Source organism: Pyrus communis, chromosome 8 (assembly GCF_041283825.1).
Source record: "Pyrus communis isolate YQ-2024b chromosome 8, ASM4128382v1, whole genome shotgun sequence".
Taxonomy (NCBI): Eukaryota; Viridiplantae; Streptophyta; class Magnoliopsida; order Rosales; family Rosaceae; genus Pyrus; species Pyrus communis.
Window position 1 is genome coordinate 22416731 of NC_142572.1, and position 15871 is coordinate 22432601.

Genomic DNA, 15871 nt, shown 5'->3' on the forward strand with positions numbered 1-15871 from the left:
CCTGGCGCGCTGTGTGTATCATCAAGCATGGGACCTGCAAGTGTTATTGTCCTTGTGTATGCACGTATAATATGAACGGTATACTAATATACAAGTAAACATGTATTTGTGGCTCTACTCTGTCTCTTCCATATTATGCGAAAGATTTTCCTTATGAATCTTGTGAGCTGTCTATCTAATCTAAGACACCAAACGAGCTTTCTAAGTTCTGAGTTAGACTAGGAGCGAATGGTTGATTATTTCGTCTTTCTATGTCAACTAGCCGAATCTTCTTAATTCTGAGTTAGATTAGGCACAAAGGTTGAATTATTTCATCTTTTTATATTAACCATACAAGTTTTCTGAGTTCTGAGTTAAATTAGGTGCAACGGTTGAATTATTTTATCTATTTTGTCTTTTTATTTCATCTATATTTCGTTTGCTAGGAGAGTGGAAGACTAATTTCAGTTAGTCTCCCTATCATTACTCCTCTTCTTAGATTTAAAGTAGTTTTGAATATTATACTTTTCATGATTATTTATGATAATAAGATTCTTATCGAGGTTGAGCCCTCCATGGAAAAATTTGAAGATTTTGTGGATATCAAGAAGGTAAAAATATTTTTATTTTTTAAGTCACTATGTCATCTTATTTTTGTTTTCATGTACCAAATTTACTCTTAAGTGACTAATAAAGTAAGTAATATTCTCCCTTGATTTTAGAATTATCATCTCTCTTTTTTTTCTTCATTTGTGATCAATTTTGATATTTTAAGAATAAAATCTTCTTAATAAGGGGATTAGTTATAGAATAAGATCATTTCCCATATTTTCTTCAATTGAGGGACTCTGAATCGTACGGATTCATACTTTCCTGTTTCTTTTTTTCCCCTCTTTTCTTCTACTTCTTGTTATATACCCCTTACTTCATTAGGATTTCATTAGGATTTAGCATTCCTCGCACAATCTTCTTCTTCTTCTTCTATTGTCCTGCTCGTAGATGAGATACATCGATCGGAAAAGCCTCTAATTTCTACCATATACGTTTGATTGGTAGAAGGACCGAGATTGCATCAGCCAATATCGTCCATTTCTTATGGTAATCTTTTTAACTCTGTAAAACTCAGTTCGTGTTTATTTATTTATTTCAAATGTGAGTGCATGATGCATATATCAACGAGTTTAAATATATTTTCAGTTTTACTATAAAGACCAAAACGTTCATAAGAAAAAATCAACTGAGCCTGCATTGATATGAAAATGGCACTGAACTAAATCCGAAAGCAGCTTATACTTTTGGACACGGATCTAATTGCCCCTAAATAGCTATACACTTATGCTATAACTAATCAACATCAACATGCAGGAAGGAAGCGTAACCACAACTTTGGTAAGCAATGGATGTGTGGACTTCAGGGGAAAAATTGCTGACAAGCAAACAACAGGAGGATGGAAGGCCGCACCATTTATCATAGGTACTTTATAGCAATTCTCATATGGATTACAAATTTACAATTTTATTATTAGGCTTTTTATAAAAATGGTCTCTGAAATTGACATAACGTTTCACTATGATCTCTAAGATTTAAAATCAATAGAAGTGTTCCGAAGATTGTCCACCGTCAATCATTTTGGTCATTCTGTGAGAAATCTATGTTAAACTGACAATATTTTTGTCAATCAACCCCTCCTCTTGAACTTATGGTTTCTTTAATTTAACGAAGATTTTCCATAGAAGTACTAAAATGAGGAAAAGGATCCTCGTCAGCTCCTTTTCCTAGGGATCTCATGATCGTAACCGTTCATCATATATCGTGCATTTAGAAATCATTTCAAAATTTGAATTTTAAAATTAAATATAAACAATGTCTAATGAAAACTGACCGCACGATATACGATGAACGGTCACGATCATCCCCAGGAAAAGGATCTGGCAAGGATTGTTTTCCCTAAAATGATTGAAGGTGGATTATTTTAAGGATCACTTCTATCGATTTTAAAACTTATGGACAAAAGTTATGAGTTATGACAATCTCAAAGACCATTTTAACTAAAATGTTTATTTATTTATTTTTTTTTAGTACATCGATATTTTTATACTAAGGAAAATAGGAGTTTGGCTAAGTCATACAATGGACAGCATAATCTGGTATCCACAAGATTTGAACCTAAGACCTCGTACTTCCAAGTGAAGATGAATACCATCAGACCGTAATACTAAGGTTAAATTAATTTTTTTTATTTTTTGCTTAATTAATTGTAGTGAATGAGGTGGCTGAGAGGCTGGCATTTTTTGCAATTGCGGTGAACATGGTGCGTTATTTGGTATACGAGATGCGACAGTCGCTGCCGACAGCGGCGACTCATGTGACGAATTGGATCGGAGCTTCTTACGTCCTCACACTATTTGGAGCCTTTATAGCCGATGCTTACTTGGGCCGCTTCAAAACCATCATCACTTTCTCTTGTATCTATGCTGTGGTATGAAAACCCATTTCCACTTTCATTTTGGATTTTCATCAACTTTCTTAGGCCCATATGCCGTATTGGCTGAAATTCAGATAATTGGACCCATTTGTATGGGGTTGTTTTGGGACTTGTGTGAAGTGATGGAAGTGTTTTTTTTTTTTTTTTTTTTTTGAGAAGGGTATTTTTAGGATAGCCATGTTTACTTCCCAGACACTTTTGGTTAATTTTTTTCCTTTGATTTTTTTCAACTATTTCGATCCGACAACCAGAAATTGATAAGGATATATGGAAGATAAAAAAGGATGTGTGAATAACATCAACCATTTCAATCACAAATAGTCCTTTATCTCTTACCATTTCATTAGTTTAGTCTTTGATATTTCGAACTCATCAATTTCATCATGAACGCTCTCTGTACATAATTTGTCAATGTTCTATACATGAAACACTTGAATTTTTCAATAAATAGCTTATGAACGTAAGTGCTTCCTGCAAAAGCCCTTACTGCTTAATGTGAAAATAGGTTTAAAACTCGAGGATGTATACATAATTCAAAATTTATGTTTAAATTTCCTCAAAAAGACTTTATGGTAAAATTAATGTTTGGATGTATTGATGTAAAGTGAAAACTATTTAAAATCTCAATGAATGTTGACATATTTTCTAGAACTTCAATAAATCTTGTGAAAACAGAAAAATTCTCAATAGAAGTTGGTGTAAGTTTAACTAACCCAATGTTTTTCTTATAGGGTATGGTCTTGTTGACAGTATCAGCCTCAGTGGACAGCCTACGTCCACAGCCATGCACGGTGGAACCGTGCAGCCAAGCTACCAGCGGCCAGACTGCCTTCCTCTACGGCGCACTCACTCTCATCGCCCTTGGAACCGGTGGCATAAAACCATGTGTTTCGTCCTTTGGGGCCAATCAATTCGACGAGGCTGATTCAAAAGAAATGGTAAAGAAATACTCGTTCTTCAATTGGTTCTTCTTTGCCATAAACATGGGCGTACTATTGGGGATCACGGTGCTGGTTTACATACAAGACAACAAGGGGTGGACTTGGGGTTTCGTAATCCCGACCGCGTTCACGATGTGCTCCATTATCATTCTAGCCACCGGTGTTCCGTACTATCGTTATCAGAAGCCTATGGGGAGTCCTTTCACTAGATTCATTCAGGTTGTTGTGGCCTCAGTGAGGAACCATTTGAGCGGAGTTGAGGTGGTGCGTGATGCTCAGCTCTATGAGGTTAAGACCGACGAGTCTGACATCCTGGGTGCACGGAAGCTAGCGCACACTGCACAGTTCAAGTGAGTCTTAATATGTCTCGTTTTTGGGCTGCATAGCAATGCACATATAATTAAGTTCTATCTTTTGTCAGATAGTATGTATACATAAGGTTTTTTAGTTAAAATGGTCATGAGATTTTCATAACTCCTTACTTTGATCCCTCAAATTTAAAATTAATGGAAGTGGTCCCTGAGATTGACAAGATATCTATCGTTAATCATTTTGGTCATTCTGTGAAGAATTTCCGTTAAATTGAAGAAACCACATGTTTAAGGGGAGATGTTCATTTAACAAAAATTACCCTCAATTTAACGGAGATTTATTAAAAGAATGACCAAAATGATTGAAGATGGACAATATCAAGAACCACTTCTATCGATTTTAAATGTCAGAGACCAAAGTGAGTAATTATATGTTAATCTCATGGACCATTTTGGATAAAAGCGCTACATAACCTGTTTTATGTATTGTGCGCTAGCTTAATGAGCATGAACTTGCTGAGAAATGTAGTATCAAGATTGTGAATTAACTGTTTTAGAATCCCATTTGTGTGATTTAGGTAAGTTATATGTTAATTAGCCACTTAATCAACTTGTTAATATGCAGGTTTTTGGACAAAGCAGCTGTGATGACAGACCCAGACGGCAACCCAAAGAGTCGTTGGACGCTATGCACAGTGACCCAAGTCGAAGAATTCAAATGCTTCATTAGGGTTCTCCCCGTATGGGCATCAACCTTAGCTCTCGCCATCTCATTCGCTCAACTCTCAACTTTGTTCGTCAGCCAAGCCATCAAAACCGACCGCAAACTCGGCCACCACTTCGAAATCCCCCCAGGTTCCGTCCCTGTCTTCGCGGCCATCAACGCCGTAATCCTCATCCCCCTTTACGAAAAGTTCATTGTTCCCATCATTCGCAAACGCACAGGCCACCCGCGTGGCCTGACGTCGTTACAACGAATGGGGGTCGGACTCTTTATCTCAATCTTCGCCGTGGCCTCGGCTGCCTTGGTTGAGAAGAAGCGCCGAGACGAGTTCAGTCCTTTGAGAAAAATGAGCGTGTTTTGGTTGGTTCCACAGTTTTTTCTCATTGGAAGCGCCGAGGTGTTTACGTACGTTGGGCAGTTGGAGTTTTTTTACGATGAGGCCACGGACGGTACGAGGAGCATTAGTAGTGCGATTTTTCTGAGTGAGATTGGGATCGGGAGTTGGCTGAGCACGGTGCTTGTTAAGATCATTGGGCGTGCAACCGGCGGAGAACAAGAAGGGTGGCTGAGGAATGATTTGAATAAGAGCAAGCTTAATTACTTTTATTGGATTTTGACCGCCATTAACGGTGCTAATTTCTTGGTGTATTTGTGGGTGGCTCGGCGTTACAAAGGCAGGGACGGTACTGGCACTAGCGTGACAGATGGGGACGAAAAGTGATGAGATATATAGTTTGAAAGTGTTACACAATTTGACAGTGTATTAATTAGTTTCTTCAATATATGGTCATGCCATTTCCAATAAAGATTCATTTAAGCTTATATTTCTTGATTTTTTTTTTCAATGATCGAAATTGAATAATCACTATAAATACTTTGACAATATACACTGATGTTAATTTTTATATATTTTCTTAGAATGTTTACAGGACCAATGGCAGGTAACAATTCAACATTTTTTTTTGTCATGAAGGAGGGGAGTCAAAATATCTGTTTGAGCCTTCATCAATGGTTTAGGTGAATGTGATACTTATATATAAGAATCAGATACCGTAAGTTTAATTCGTACTACACTTGCCATAGTGCTTGAGTTTTATATCTTAAATATTGTGAGACCCATCGACTTTTCATTTTCTGTTTTTATGGTTGAATACCTATTTTCTCTTTCTTGTTATTTATGATACAGATATCACACTTATGAGTTCAATATATTCAGCTCAAAAATAAAACTCACTCTCATAGCACTCAAATTTTCCAATTCACTGTGAAAGCCCTTAGATGCAAAAAGCGTGTAATTTAGCTCATTAAAAGTATGTATATGTGTGTGCGTGTGTGCGTAAGTTCGATTTCATTCTCTTACTGATATTCCTTGTATAAAGAAATACATACTTTCACGGACAATAGTCCTGGAACATGATACAAAATAACTAACTACTTGCACAATGCTCTAATATATGGGGATAAATGAACACAATTGATGCCGTTCACATCACTAAAAGGAAAAGCAGCTTTCCATTATAAAAGGAATGACTGCTTCTTACAAAAAATTACAAAAAAAAAAAAAAAAAAAAAAAAACCTAATGTCATTACTATTATGGACCCCTTTCAAGTTTCAAATAACGTACTCTTTGCGGATGTGATTTAGGATCTTACAATAATCATGCATCAAATCTTTACCTGCAATTTTGTCACCACACTAACTTAAAGAATTGTAAATAATTATACTTTTAATAGGAGAAGCTAAAATACTTATTTGAGTCTTTTAAAAGAATAAATAGCCACAGCAAAACCACTTGGTTGATTATTTTTTTAATATAAAAAAGCCTGATATCAAAATTTTCTTATGGAGGCAGATTGTCTGCACTTCTGTTTGGATGCTCTTCTCATCCCCTTCTATTTGTGCAGTCACGGTTAATTCAAGTCAACATTTTATTTTTCTATTGCTTTTTGTCTTATTATCTTTATAAAAAAAATCAATACAAAATGTTGATATGGTTTAACCGTGACCGCACAAAATACGAGGGGATGAGAAGAGCATGGAAACAGGAGGGCAGACAATCTGCCTCCTTGCTTATTGTGATTATAAAGACATGAGTTGAGGTGATTGTGATATAAATAGTGATTTTTTTCCCATCAAAGTCTAAGGTTTTTCAAAATGGATCATGAGGATGTGATTTTCTAACATTGCACCTCTTATAAAATTAAAATTTCGTGGCTCATTTTGACTTGATTCCAAACTTCAATGGTGTTAAATGTACTTCGACCATATGAGTTTGTTTGCTGTGATATGAAGAGCATGAATTTAGCCAGCTTTGACTACAGTGTAGGAAAACCTTTTTCATTTAATCAAACCATAAAATTAACATATAATTAAAGCATTTGAGATTTAAGGCTCTGAGTCCCCCACATAGCTGACAATGATCATGATGAATATATTCATCCCCCTGAGATCTCTCCCTCTCTTTGATTTTCCCCCTTCTCCCCCTACTAAAGAAAGTGATTGAATAAAAGTGAAAAAACAAAGAGAAAAAAAAAAAAAAGAAGAAAGAACACCTTCATTACACACACAAAGCTTTCTGATATATTATATAGCTACGGCAGAATTTGTTTTTGTCCCCCTGATATCTCTTGAAGGAGAAAGGCCAAAGATTGTCGCTAAAAGTTGGAAAATGGCGATCAAACATTTTCGGTGGATGGGGGGATGAGCGGCTGAGTAAGGGACGTCTTAGTTTGGATTTTCCTGTTGTTTGTGTGCTCTGGAGGGGACTGGAGTCCAGTCCTGCTGCTTCCTTGAGTAATTAGCTGAGCAAACTTTCTTTCTTCGCTTTTACCCCACAGCACTAGGTATAGTCCCACTATAATCAGCACTGCCCCAATAATCCTGTCCAATATTTTAGAAGACCAATATTTAAGTATATGTATATTCCACAACAACAAAGATGCGACCAAATTGTGATGCATATGTTTTACATGAACTTCTGAATCATTCAAATCTTGTTCGTTTATTATTTATATATATCTTTGTTTTCAAGTGTAAACATAATATTTTACAAAAAATTAGTATATATGTGGTATTTGAAACACGTATAGATATCAAATTTATGTAAAATGGAGTATAAATTCTGAGGAAAAGTACAAGAAAAACACATGTTAAAACACATGAAATGCATATATTACTTGTTTTGACTTGTCAACCTACGTGTCAATGAATCTAACCCGTTTGAATGGATATTCTATAAAGAGAAATTGTGATGACTTGATTAGAATAACTCTAACTCCCACACTATAATAGAATCAGTGTGAAGTTAAGTAGGACAAAATGAGAGTTCATATTTGTGTACTGCCATACAAAAGACGTGATCGGAAACCCTACTCAAGTTTCTATCTATTCTATGGCTTTCTCTTCTAATATCATACTAATGGTGTTGGGCTGCATAGATTAAGTAAATGTTGGGTACAAACAGTGGAGGGTAATGATGAATGTCAGAGAGAGAGAGAATGATGAAATGAGACGGGAATGATTATTTTTAGGGTTTAATGGACCCAGGTGGTGGTGGTGGTCAGGAGTATGAACTACTTACCCGCCCAAGTAGAACTCTTCGCCTAAAGCGACGGAGGCCATTATAGCGACAACGAGGGTCTGAACAGGCTGATATACGGCCACAAATACAGGGCCCCCTCTGTCGATGCACCATATCTGTACAGCGAATGCGATCCCTGATGCAACCACTCCCTGCAATTGCAATTATACATATACAAGTCCTATTAATTAACCACAAAACAAAAATAAGTAAGGAAAAAAAGGAAGAGCAAAAAGAGAAAAGATTTAAACAATATCATTTGTTTCACTTTCATGCCCACCACCCTGCATTATTGTGTTTGAACCCTAGAAGCTTTTTAAGTTAGAAGCAACCGGTTCACACATGAACAAGTTGTGCCTTTTATTTATTTTATGACTAGTCAGACTTTAACTTTGTGCTTCTGACTTCTTTGGTTAACTAACCAGAAAAATATGGCACATGACACCATACTAGAGAGGAAAAAAAATTCATCTTCTAAATTGGGTTGAGCGTGTTACATAATAAGAAAGATAAGGAAAAAATGTCGCATTCCTTCGCATAAATTTTATTTTTTTATTTTTTATTTTAATTTAACACACTGTAGTATATGTTTATATAAAGTATAAACAAGTAACCTTTTTTTTAAAAAAAAAAAATATATATATATAGGCGTTTTTCTTTTCATAAGTTGGGTACGGATTCAACCTAAAAGAGAAATAGCTAGTTACTTAAGAAGGCGTTTTAGTTTTAGTTGAGGATTAGGAGATTTTCATCGATCATATATATACATATATAATTTAGTAATGATCTTAGCTACTAAGTACTTACCGCGTAGAGGATGCTGAACACTTCACCACCGTTGTGAAAGATCCAAGCCTGATAGTCTCTCTCAAAAACGGCAGCAATAATAATGAACTGTATGAGACCAAAGAAACACGTGTACGTCGTTACCGAGAGCCGAGCTGGGTACTTCTTCAGAACCGGGGCTTGTAGCACCAGCCAGCCGGACCACGACAGGCAGTGCCCGATGAGGTACAGGCAGCCCAGTGTCCAGCTCTTTCCATTTGCATCGCCGAGCGATGAGAGAGTCGACACTATTGCTGATGAAGAAGCTGATGAGATTGCAGAGGCGGTAGTTCCGCTCATCAGGCTCATCATCTGGAGTGGAGGAGTTGGGCTGTATATGGTGGGCCCCTTGTATAGAGTTATTACAGACGCTCCAGCGACGCAGAAGACCGTTCCGACCACCTTGGCGATACCATCTTTGCGGTTTAGTCTTACGTGCTCTATCCTGCAATATTAATTTTATAAAATAATGTTATTTAGACATGCAAAAGTGACGCTGACAAAGTAAGTGTGTGTGTGTGTGTGTTGATGAAAAACTTGGAATAAAAATATTATGACTTATTATGTAAGTTAATAAATTAACGTTACCGGAGTATGGCTGCCATGAGGAAAGTGATGGCGGGGACGGAGTTCTGGATTGCAGAAGCAAAGGTGGGTGATGTGTTGTCCAACCCCAGCAAGTAAAATCCTTGGTTTGCTGTAATTCTGTAAATTAAGAAAATAATTAAAGTGAAACAAAAGGTGATTATTAAATAGTTAATTAGCAGAATATATGTGTCTTGGCTTTTCAAATGTGTAATTTTTTTTTTATCATACCCGATAAGTGCAAGCAGGAAGAACTGAATGATAAAGTTTAGAGTGATTGCAGGCCTGTCCTTCCTGATGAAGCAAAAAATCAATAACAAGATGAACACATTAATTAATTAATCTCCATTATGCAATATTTATTAATTATAAATAAGCACAAACTGCTTTTCTCTCCTTCTCGCTAATGTTTATTTCTTTTCTTTGGATTGAATTAATCAAAACAAATCAGTTGATAGAAATAAACATGCTTGAGCAGCATAAAGAGAAAAGAGATGCGCAGAATTTTTTTTATTTTAAAGATATGCGTACTTCTCTAGAAAATAGGCAAAAGGAAGGAGGAGGAGAATAGCGATGATGTTTCTGTAAACTGGGAAGACAAGCTTGCTAATGCCCATGTTTAGGGCAGCTCTTGAGACGACATGGAAACCAGCGTAGCCGAACTGCAAGGCCAGCATGGCGCCATGCAGTTGGAGCCTCTCAGGCACCGAACACATTCTCTTTGCAGAGGATGAGCCTACTGCGTCAGCCATTGGTTAATCACCTAATTAATCTAGCTGATTAAGCTAGAAAATGGAGATTAACAACGTAAGACAAGAAAGAGGAAGAAGAAGAGAAGTGGAGGTGGAGAGTTAGGGATGGAATTAGAGATATAAATATAGAGAGGAAGGAGGGAGTCAACAGAGTCAAGAGATAGAGTGAGGAGATGGATGTGGTCCCATGTGGGTCCAACAGGGCCCTAAAATGATATTTTGTCAACTGTTGCTAACCTTCAAATGTTTTTATTTGTCTCCCACATTCACATATATTCTGCTTGGCTGACAAGACAACTCCCCAATGGATCGCACTACTACTAATATGGAAAAATAAAATTAATTTAAAATTAAAATTCTTAATCAATGATTAGTGTACACTATTATGAATGCACCTATATGAAGATTAGGTAAATATACAATAGGAAATAAAACATAATAAGAAACAGAGATAAATTACGGTCAATTCTAAAGATATTTTATGGACACTTTCAAAATTTAATTGTGCACTCTAAATTTTATATATTTAAAAAGAAAATTACTTATATAAAAAATACTCAATTAAATTTTTAGAGTATCATTTTTCGAATTGCACTTCACGCCAACAAATTGGTAGGTATATGATGCTGATACATTTCATTGTGTGCACAACCATAACAATATACCTAATTTAAATTACCAAACAAGGCAATATTATCTAATGGAATTACCATAAAAAAACCTAATTAAAATTACCAAAAAAATAAAATAATAATATGCCTGATTCAAAGAACGAAAGTCAAAATCTAAGCTACTACCTTGACTTAGTAAAAAATATATCTTAAAAGGTTAAAAATGTAAAAGCTCAAAGGGCTTAAACAGATTCTCTATTTTGGCAGCACGCTATTGATGATGATAATCGAGGGGAAAGAGCTCGCCATCGTCCAATTGCATGATCCATGGTAGATAGCGCGCACGAGTACCATACGTTCTCATCCCCTGTGAAACCCTAGAACCCCACCACCACCACCCATCCCCATTCCCTCAACCCCCCTCCCCCCTTAACCAATATATATATATATATGAAAAATCCCACTTTCCTCCTGTACAAGTCTCATCATTTCTTGTATTGTATCTGTAAAGGTGCACAAATATAGTTTTAAGGAGAAATTAGGTTCACATTTTTCATTTTGCTGCTACTATATTGATTAAAACCTTATTCATTTAAACTTTGTATCATATATTTATATTTTTAGTTTATACCCACTTTTAATTTGCAACATTTTTTTTTTTAATTTGTAGTATTTTCTTTTTAGTTTTAATTTGTACCCATATATTAATTTCTTTTACCGCCCATATTTTTTAAAAATTCATCTGTAATCATAATTTTTTAATATTTTATTTGTACCCTAATTTATTTATAATGTACCCATTCTTCTTTATTAATGTACCACTTTGTTATATGTGAAATATATCAATTTTTTTTTTTGCAACATGACCAATTTTTTTAACACTATGGATACATTCTTTTGCCATTTATTATTTTTTATTGTTACATAGTTTTTATCCATTTATTCAATAAAATGTTTGAATTTTTTTATTGTAACCGTTTCTAATAGTATTATAATAAGGGACTTTAAATTTATAGGATTATAAATCTCATAAAATATCAAACAATTAATGTCAAAACTATAAAAATAAAAATATTAATAGTAATATAATGAGGTGTACAAAGTCAAGGGACTTTGATCAAATTTTGAAAACCATTAAGGTTTTAGTCAAAGAATGTTTAAGATTAGGGACCGCATCCGAAGTATCCCACTATAATATAGGAAAAATACTTGGACTCGTTCTTCTGGAAGGAGGCATTTCCAGGCATGCTGATTCCTCCTTGTAAGAATTATTTTGGGCAACTCTAACGTACTATACACGTAGGAGAAAACTAGAGCTTTGGTTTCTGAAAAATTTAGGTTAGTAAATTTACGTATAATACACTTACGAACTTATTCTTCAAAAGTACTTCCTGTATCGATCCATCCATATTTTAATGTTTCATTAAATCGCACGTCTTTATAATTCTGAAGTACTATACATATATCATACACGAACATATGTATTTTTACGTTTAAAACATGTTATTTTGACACTTTTTTCAATATATGATTACATTTTATATACATATTTTTAACATATTATAGAAGTAAATGAATAATTTTAATGAAAATATTAAAATAGTTTAACAATCTTGCTCCTAATGAGTATCATACTAATTCAACAAACAGTTATACATTATTGCTTCTATTGAATATAGTACTCACTCAGAAAAGAATTATTGTAAAAGGAAAAATATAACTAATATATAAAAAGAAAGAAAGAAAATGATTTCTGTTTCCTATTATTGTTCAATATTACGTAGCACTAAATGATAATGTCTGAGTTTGAAAATATAAATTATAATAATCAAAGCAAGCAACAAAAAGATCGTTTAACTTGAAAGGTGCAGCCACGACAGCCAAATATAACGGCAAAAACTCTTGCAACACCGACTTATATGTAACATTAAAGTCACACCATAACATTGAATCTTAACGAGTCAAAGACGAACTCGACCAATCACTGGCTCGAAAGATTCTCTCGTGCAAAGAAAATCTAATTTTATCTGTCATGGATGTACTTAAGCACCTGAAAAGAGAATGGAACTGAGCAAATGCAAGTTAACATCACAGGAGGTGGATTGTCTGCCCTCCCATTTCCATACTCTCCCCATGCCCTTCTGTTTGTATGGTCACGGTTAAGCCACGTCAACATTTTATATTTCTATTACTTTTTGTTTTATTATTTCTATAAAAAAATTAATATAAAATGTTGACGTAGCTTAACCGTGACCACACATCACAAGAGGGCATGGGAAGAGTATGGAAATGGGAGGGCAGACAATCCACCTCCAACATCAGAACTGGGTTGGTCAGGGTGGTGTTTGATTGGTTCATGAAGGCCGAGTCAGATCACCCCATCCTTCTCTTCCAAAACCCTAGCCTTTACAATAAACAGTACTTTTACAAAAGTCCTCTTTGCTGTCAGAAATGAGAAAATTTTCAGTGTGTTAAGAATACGGTCTGATAAATTAAGTGTCACAATACAAGTGGTTGATAAATATATATATATATATATATATATATATATATATATTTTTTTTAATATCCAACCACTTTTATTGTGACACTTAGTGTATTAAACTGTTTTTCCAGTACACTAAAAAATCTCTTTTTAGTTAGCAACACCTTTTAACGATAAAAACAAAAACAAAAAAACCCCTAATTAATTCAAATTAATAAATATATTGTTCCTGGGCAGGCCTTTGGTTCCTTTTGAACTATAGAATGATGGCGGTCTCAATTGAGGGGAGGCAGCATGTCTCTTAAAGTGAAGAGGATTCATATCACCATATCACAACACAACCTACACAATTGATCGAGCAAAACTTCATTAGGTTTCCTTCGGGTGGCAGTCAGCAGTGGGAGAATATTTTTACTAGCTCTCACTTAGTGGAAACACTTCATTAGGCTTCCTTCGAAGGAGGATCAATGCATCATCAAACATCTTATTAAAACAAATTAAAGACGCTTTAATTTTGAAGGGTGCTTTAGATTTAACCCCTTATAACTGTTGAACTCTAGACATAAACCCACATATATTAAAACATCTAAATAAAGCCCAAGTTTTGAATTTGATGCCATGTAAGATAAAAGATGTCCATACATTTAAATTTATTTACAAAACCATACCACCAACATTAATATGGCTATTACGGTTTTTTTTTTTTTTTTTTTGTAGACTTTTAATTTATTGTCTTTTGTTTGTCAACAACATTCAATTAGTTTAATTTTTTTTTGCGTTTAATTTTTTTTTTTGAAAAAAAGAAGAAGTTCTTTTCTTCTTTTATGTGAAATCGCCTAATCCAAATCTAATTAGTTCAATATCATTTCTATTGAAAAAGTAGATACATTAACTTGTGAAAAAAAAAAAAAAAAGGTAAAAATAAACTAGTAGATACATTGTTTCTTGTAAAAACTAAACAATAGTTACATTATTTTCATAAAAAATAAACAATATGTATATATTTTTTTTTTAATTACACAATAGGTACACAATTTTTGTAAAAATTAGGTACTTTATTTTTGGAGAAAAAAACCTAGTAGAAACATTGTTTCTTTTAAAATTAAACAATGAATTTATAAGGTAAATTAGTTTGCACGTATTTTGCATATGTGGGTTTGTTATTATGTAGGTAAAATATTTTTCATGTATTTTACATATACTAGGTATATTATTTTTCTTTTTTTAAGCAATTTAACATTTTAAAATTTTAATATAGTAGGTGCACTATTTGAATCAAATGTTTTTTTTTTGTCGGTAAATTATTTTCATGAATTTTACATATATCAGGCATTTATATATATGTGTGTGTGTGTGTGAGAAATATTTACCTACATTAATATGTAAAATATAATTTTATTGACTTAATTAAGCATGTATAATAACATATATTAGACATGTTTTATGTTATTATACATTAGGCAATGAATTTATAACATTAATGTTTTTTTTTTTTGTAAAATTATTAATTCTCCCTTACCATCCATCCGCATGGCATTAATTGTATACATCAAACATTCAAATAGGGTTTATAAAAAAGAAATTCAAATAGGGGAGTTTTAGGCATCCAAAATTTTTTTAATGTGTGAAGTCAAACATAATTAATGAATTTGCTGATGTAGAATCTAGTTAATGAGTTTTATTCAAGAAAAAAACTTATGTTGGGTTTTATGTAGAGAAAATTAAATTTTATGGGCTAAAGTCATATTTTCAGTTGAAGCACAAACTAAAAAGATGGCATTGAGGATTGGAATTTGAAGGGTTCTCGCACTAAAAAGACTCGAAAACAAAAAACAATGCCAACTTCATCAATTTAATTGTTATTTGTTAGAAACTGCCTTTCAAATATCTGGAAGAACTTTTTACAATAATGTTTTTTGAATCAATCCTTATTAAAAATGTAAGTGAATCTCGGAAAATGACTTCAAATACTTTTTGTAAGAAGTACATAACTATGTTTCTTTTAAAAAACACTTCAAGCGTTTTTAAAACCTAAAACTATTTCACAAAAACGTTTTTAGTTATTTTAAAAGCACTTTCATTCATCAATATGGTGACTATTAAATTTGCCAAGTTAGCCCTTATATTTTGTTTCGAGTGTTTTTAGTTTGCAGACCTTTCCGACTTGATATAAGATACCATCTTTGAAGTTTATAAGAGAACCACTATTGTTTCGCCTAAAATATATTTTTCTTGAGTTTTATACCAAAGGAAACGCGCAGAAAATATGGATTCTTCTTGTTGGCTGCTACTTTTTTTCTTTTTGAAAAATATACTAAAGGTCCTGATCGATCACCTATCAAAGTGGCGTACATTTTTTTCTTTCCTTTCTGATCGATCTCAACCAATGGTGGACCCTAATCGAAAAGAAGGTTTTAGTTGATCCTATGATCTTAAAATCTTCACGACCATTTGAATCTTGTTTTCTTTTTTGTTTCTCTCCTTTTTTATGTTTATTTATACTATACTTCACCAATTCTAAAATTATCGAGCTCTGATCAACTTCATATTTTCAGGGATCCATTGAAGCGTTCATGCTAAGGCACTCTTGC

At 33.9% G+C, this 15871-nt stretch overlaps 2 protein-coding genes across 2 annotated transcripts; one reads left to right on the top strand and one right to left on the bottom strand.

Annotated features, from left to right (window-relative positions):
* The first annotated feature begins 1338 nt into the window (after positions 1-1338).
* On the top strand, positions 1339-5162 carry LOC137717333 (protein NRT1/ PTR FAMILY 8.1-like). The gene is made up of 4 exons (XM_068456651.2): positions 1339-1453; positions 2242-2459; positions 3197-3756; positions 4343-5162. Exons 1-4 carry the CDS (start codon positions 1339-1341, stop codon positions 5160-5162), a joined length of 1713 nt encoding a protein of 570 aa, XP_068312752.2.
* Positions 5163-6763: 1601 nt separating this feature from the next.
* Positions 6764-10312, bottom strand: LOC137718347 (protein WALLS ARE THIN 1). The gene is made up of 6 exons (XM_068457876.2): positions 9964-10312; positions 9664-9726; positions 9436-9552; positions 8830-9292; positions 8023-8174; positions 6764-7322 (listed from the first exon to the last, which is right to left on the bottom strand). The coding sequence occupies exons 1-6, from the start codon at positions 10182-10184 to the stop codon at positions 7118-7120; spliced, it is 1221 nt and encodes a 406-aa protein (XP_068313977.2). The 5' UTR covers positions 10185-10312; the 3' UTR covers positions 6764-7117.
* Between the last annotated feature and the right edge of the window lie 5559 nt (positions 10313-15871).

Coding starts and splice junctions, on each gene's coding strand:
- LOC137718347 (XM_068457876.2), bottom strand. CDS start 10,184: ATGGCTGACGCAGTAGGCTCATCCTCTGCAAAGAGAATGTGTTCGGTG. Junction 9,293..9,435: donor CTCATGGCAGCCATACTCCG/GTAACGTTAATT, acceptor TTAATATTGCAG/GATAGAGCACGTAAGACTAA. Junction 8,175..8,829: donor TGTTCAGCATCCTCTACGCG/GTAAGTACTTAG, acceptor TTGCAATTGCAG/GGAGTGGTTGCATCAGGGAT.
- LOC137717333 (XM_068456651.2), top strand. CDS start 1,339: ATGCAGGAAGGAAGCGTAACCACAACTTTGGTAAGCAATGGATGTGTG. Junction 1,454..2,241: donor GGCCGCACCATTTATCATAG/GTACTTTATAGC, acceptor AATTAATTGTAG/TGAATGAGGTGGCTGAGAGG. Junction 3,757..4,342: donor GCGCACACTGCACAGTTCAA/GTGAGTCTTAAT, acceptor GTTAATATGCAG/GTTTTTGGACAAAGCAGCTG.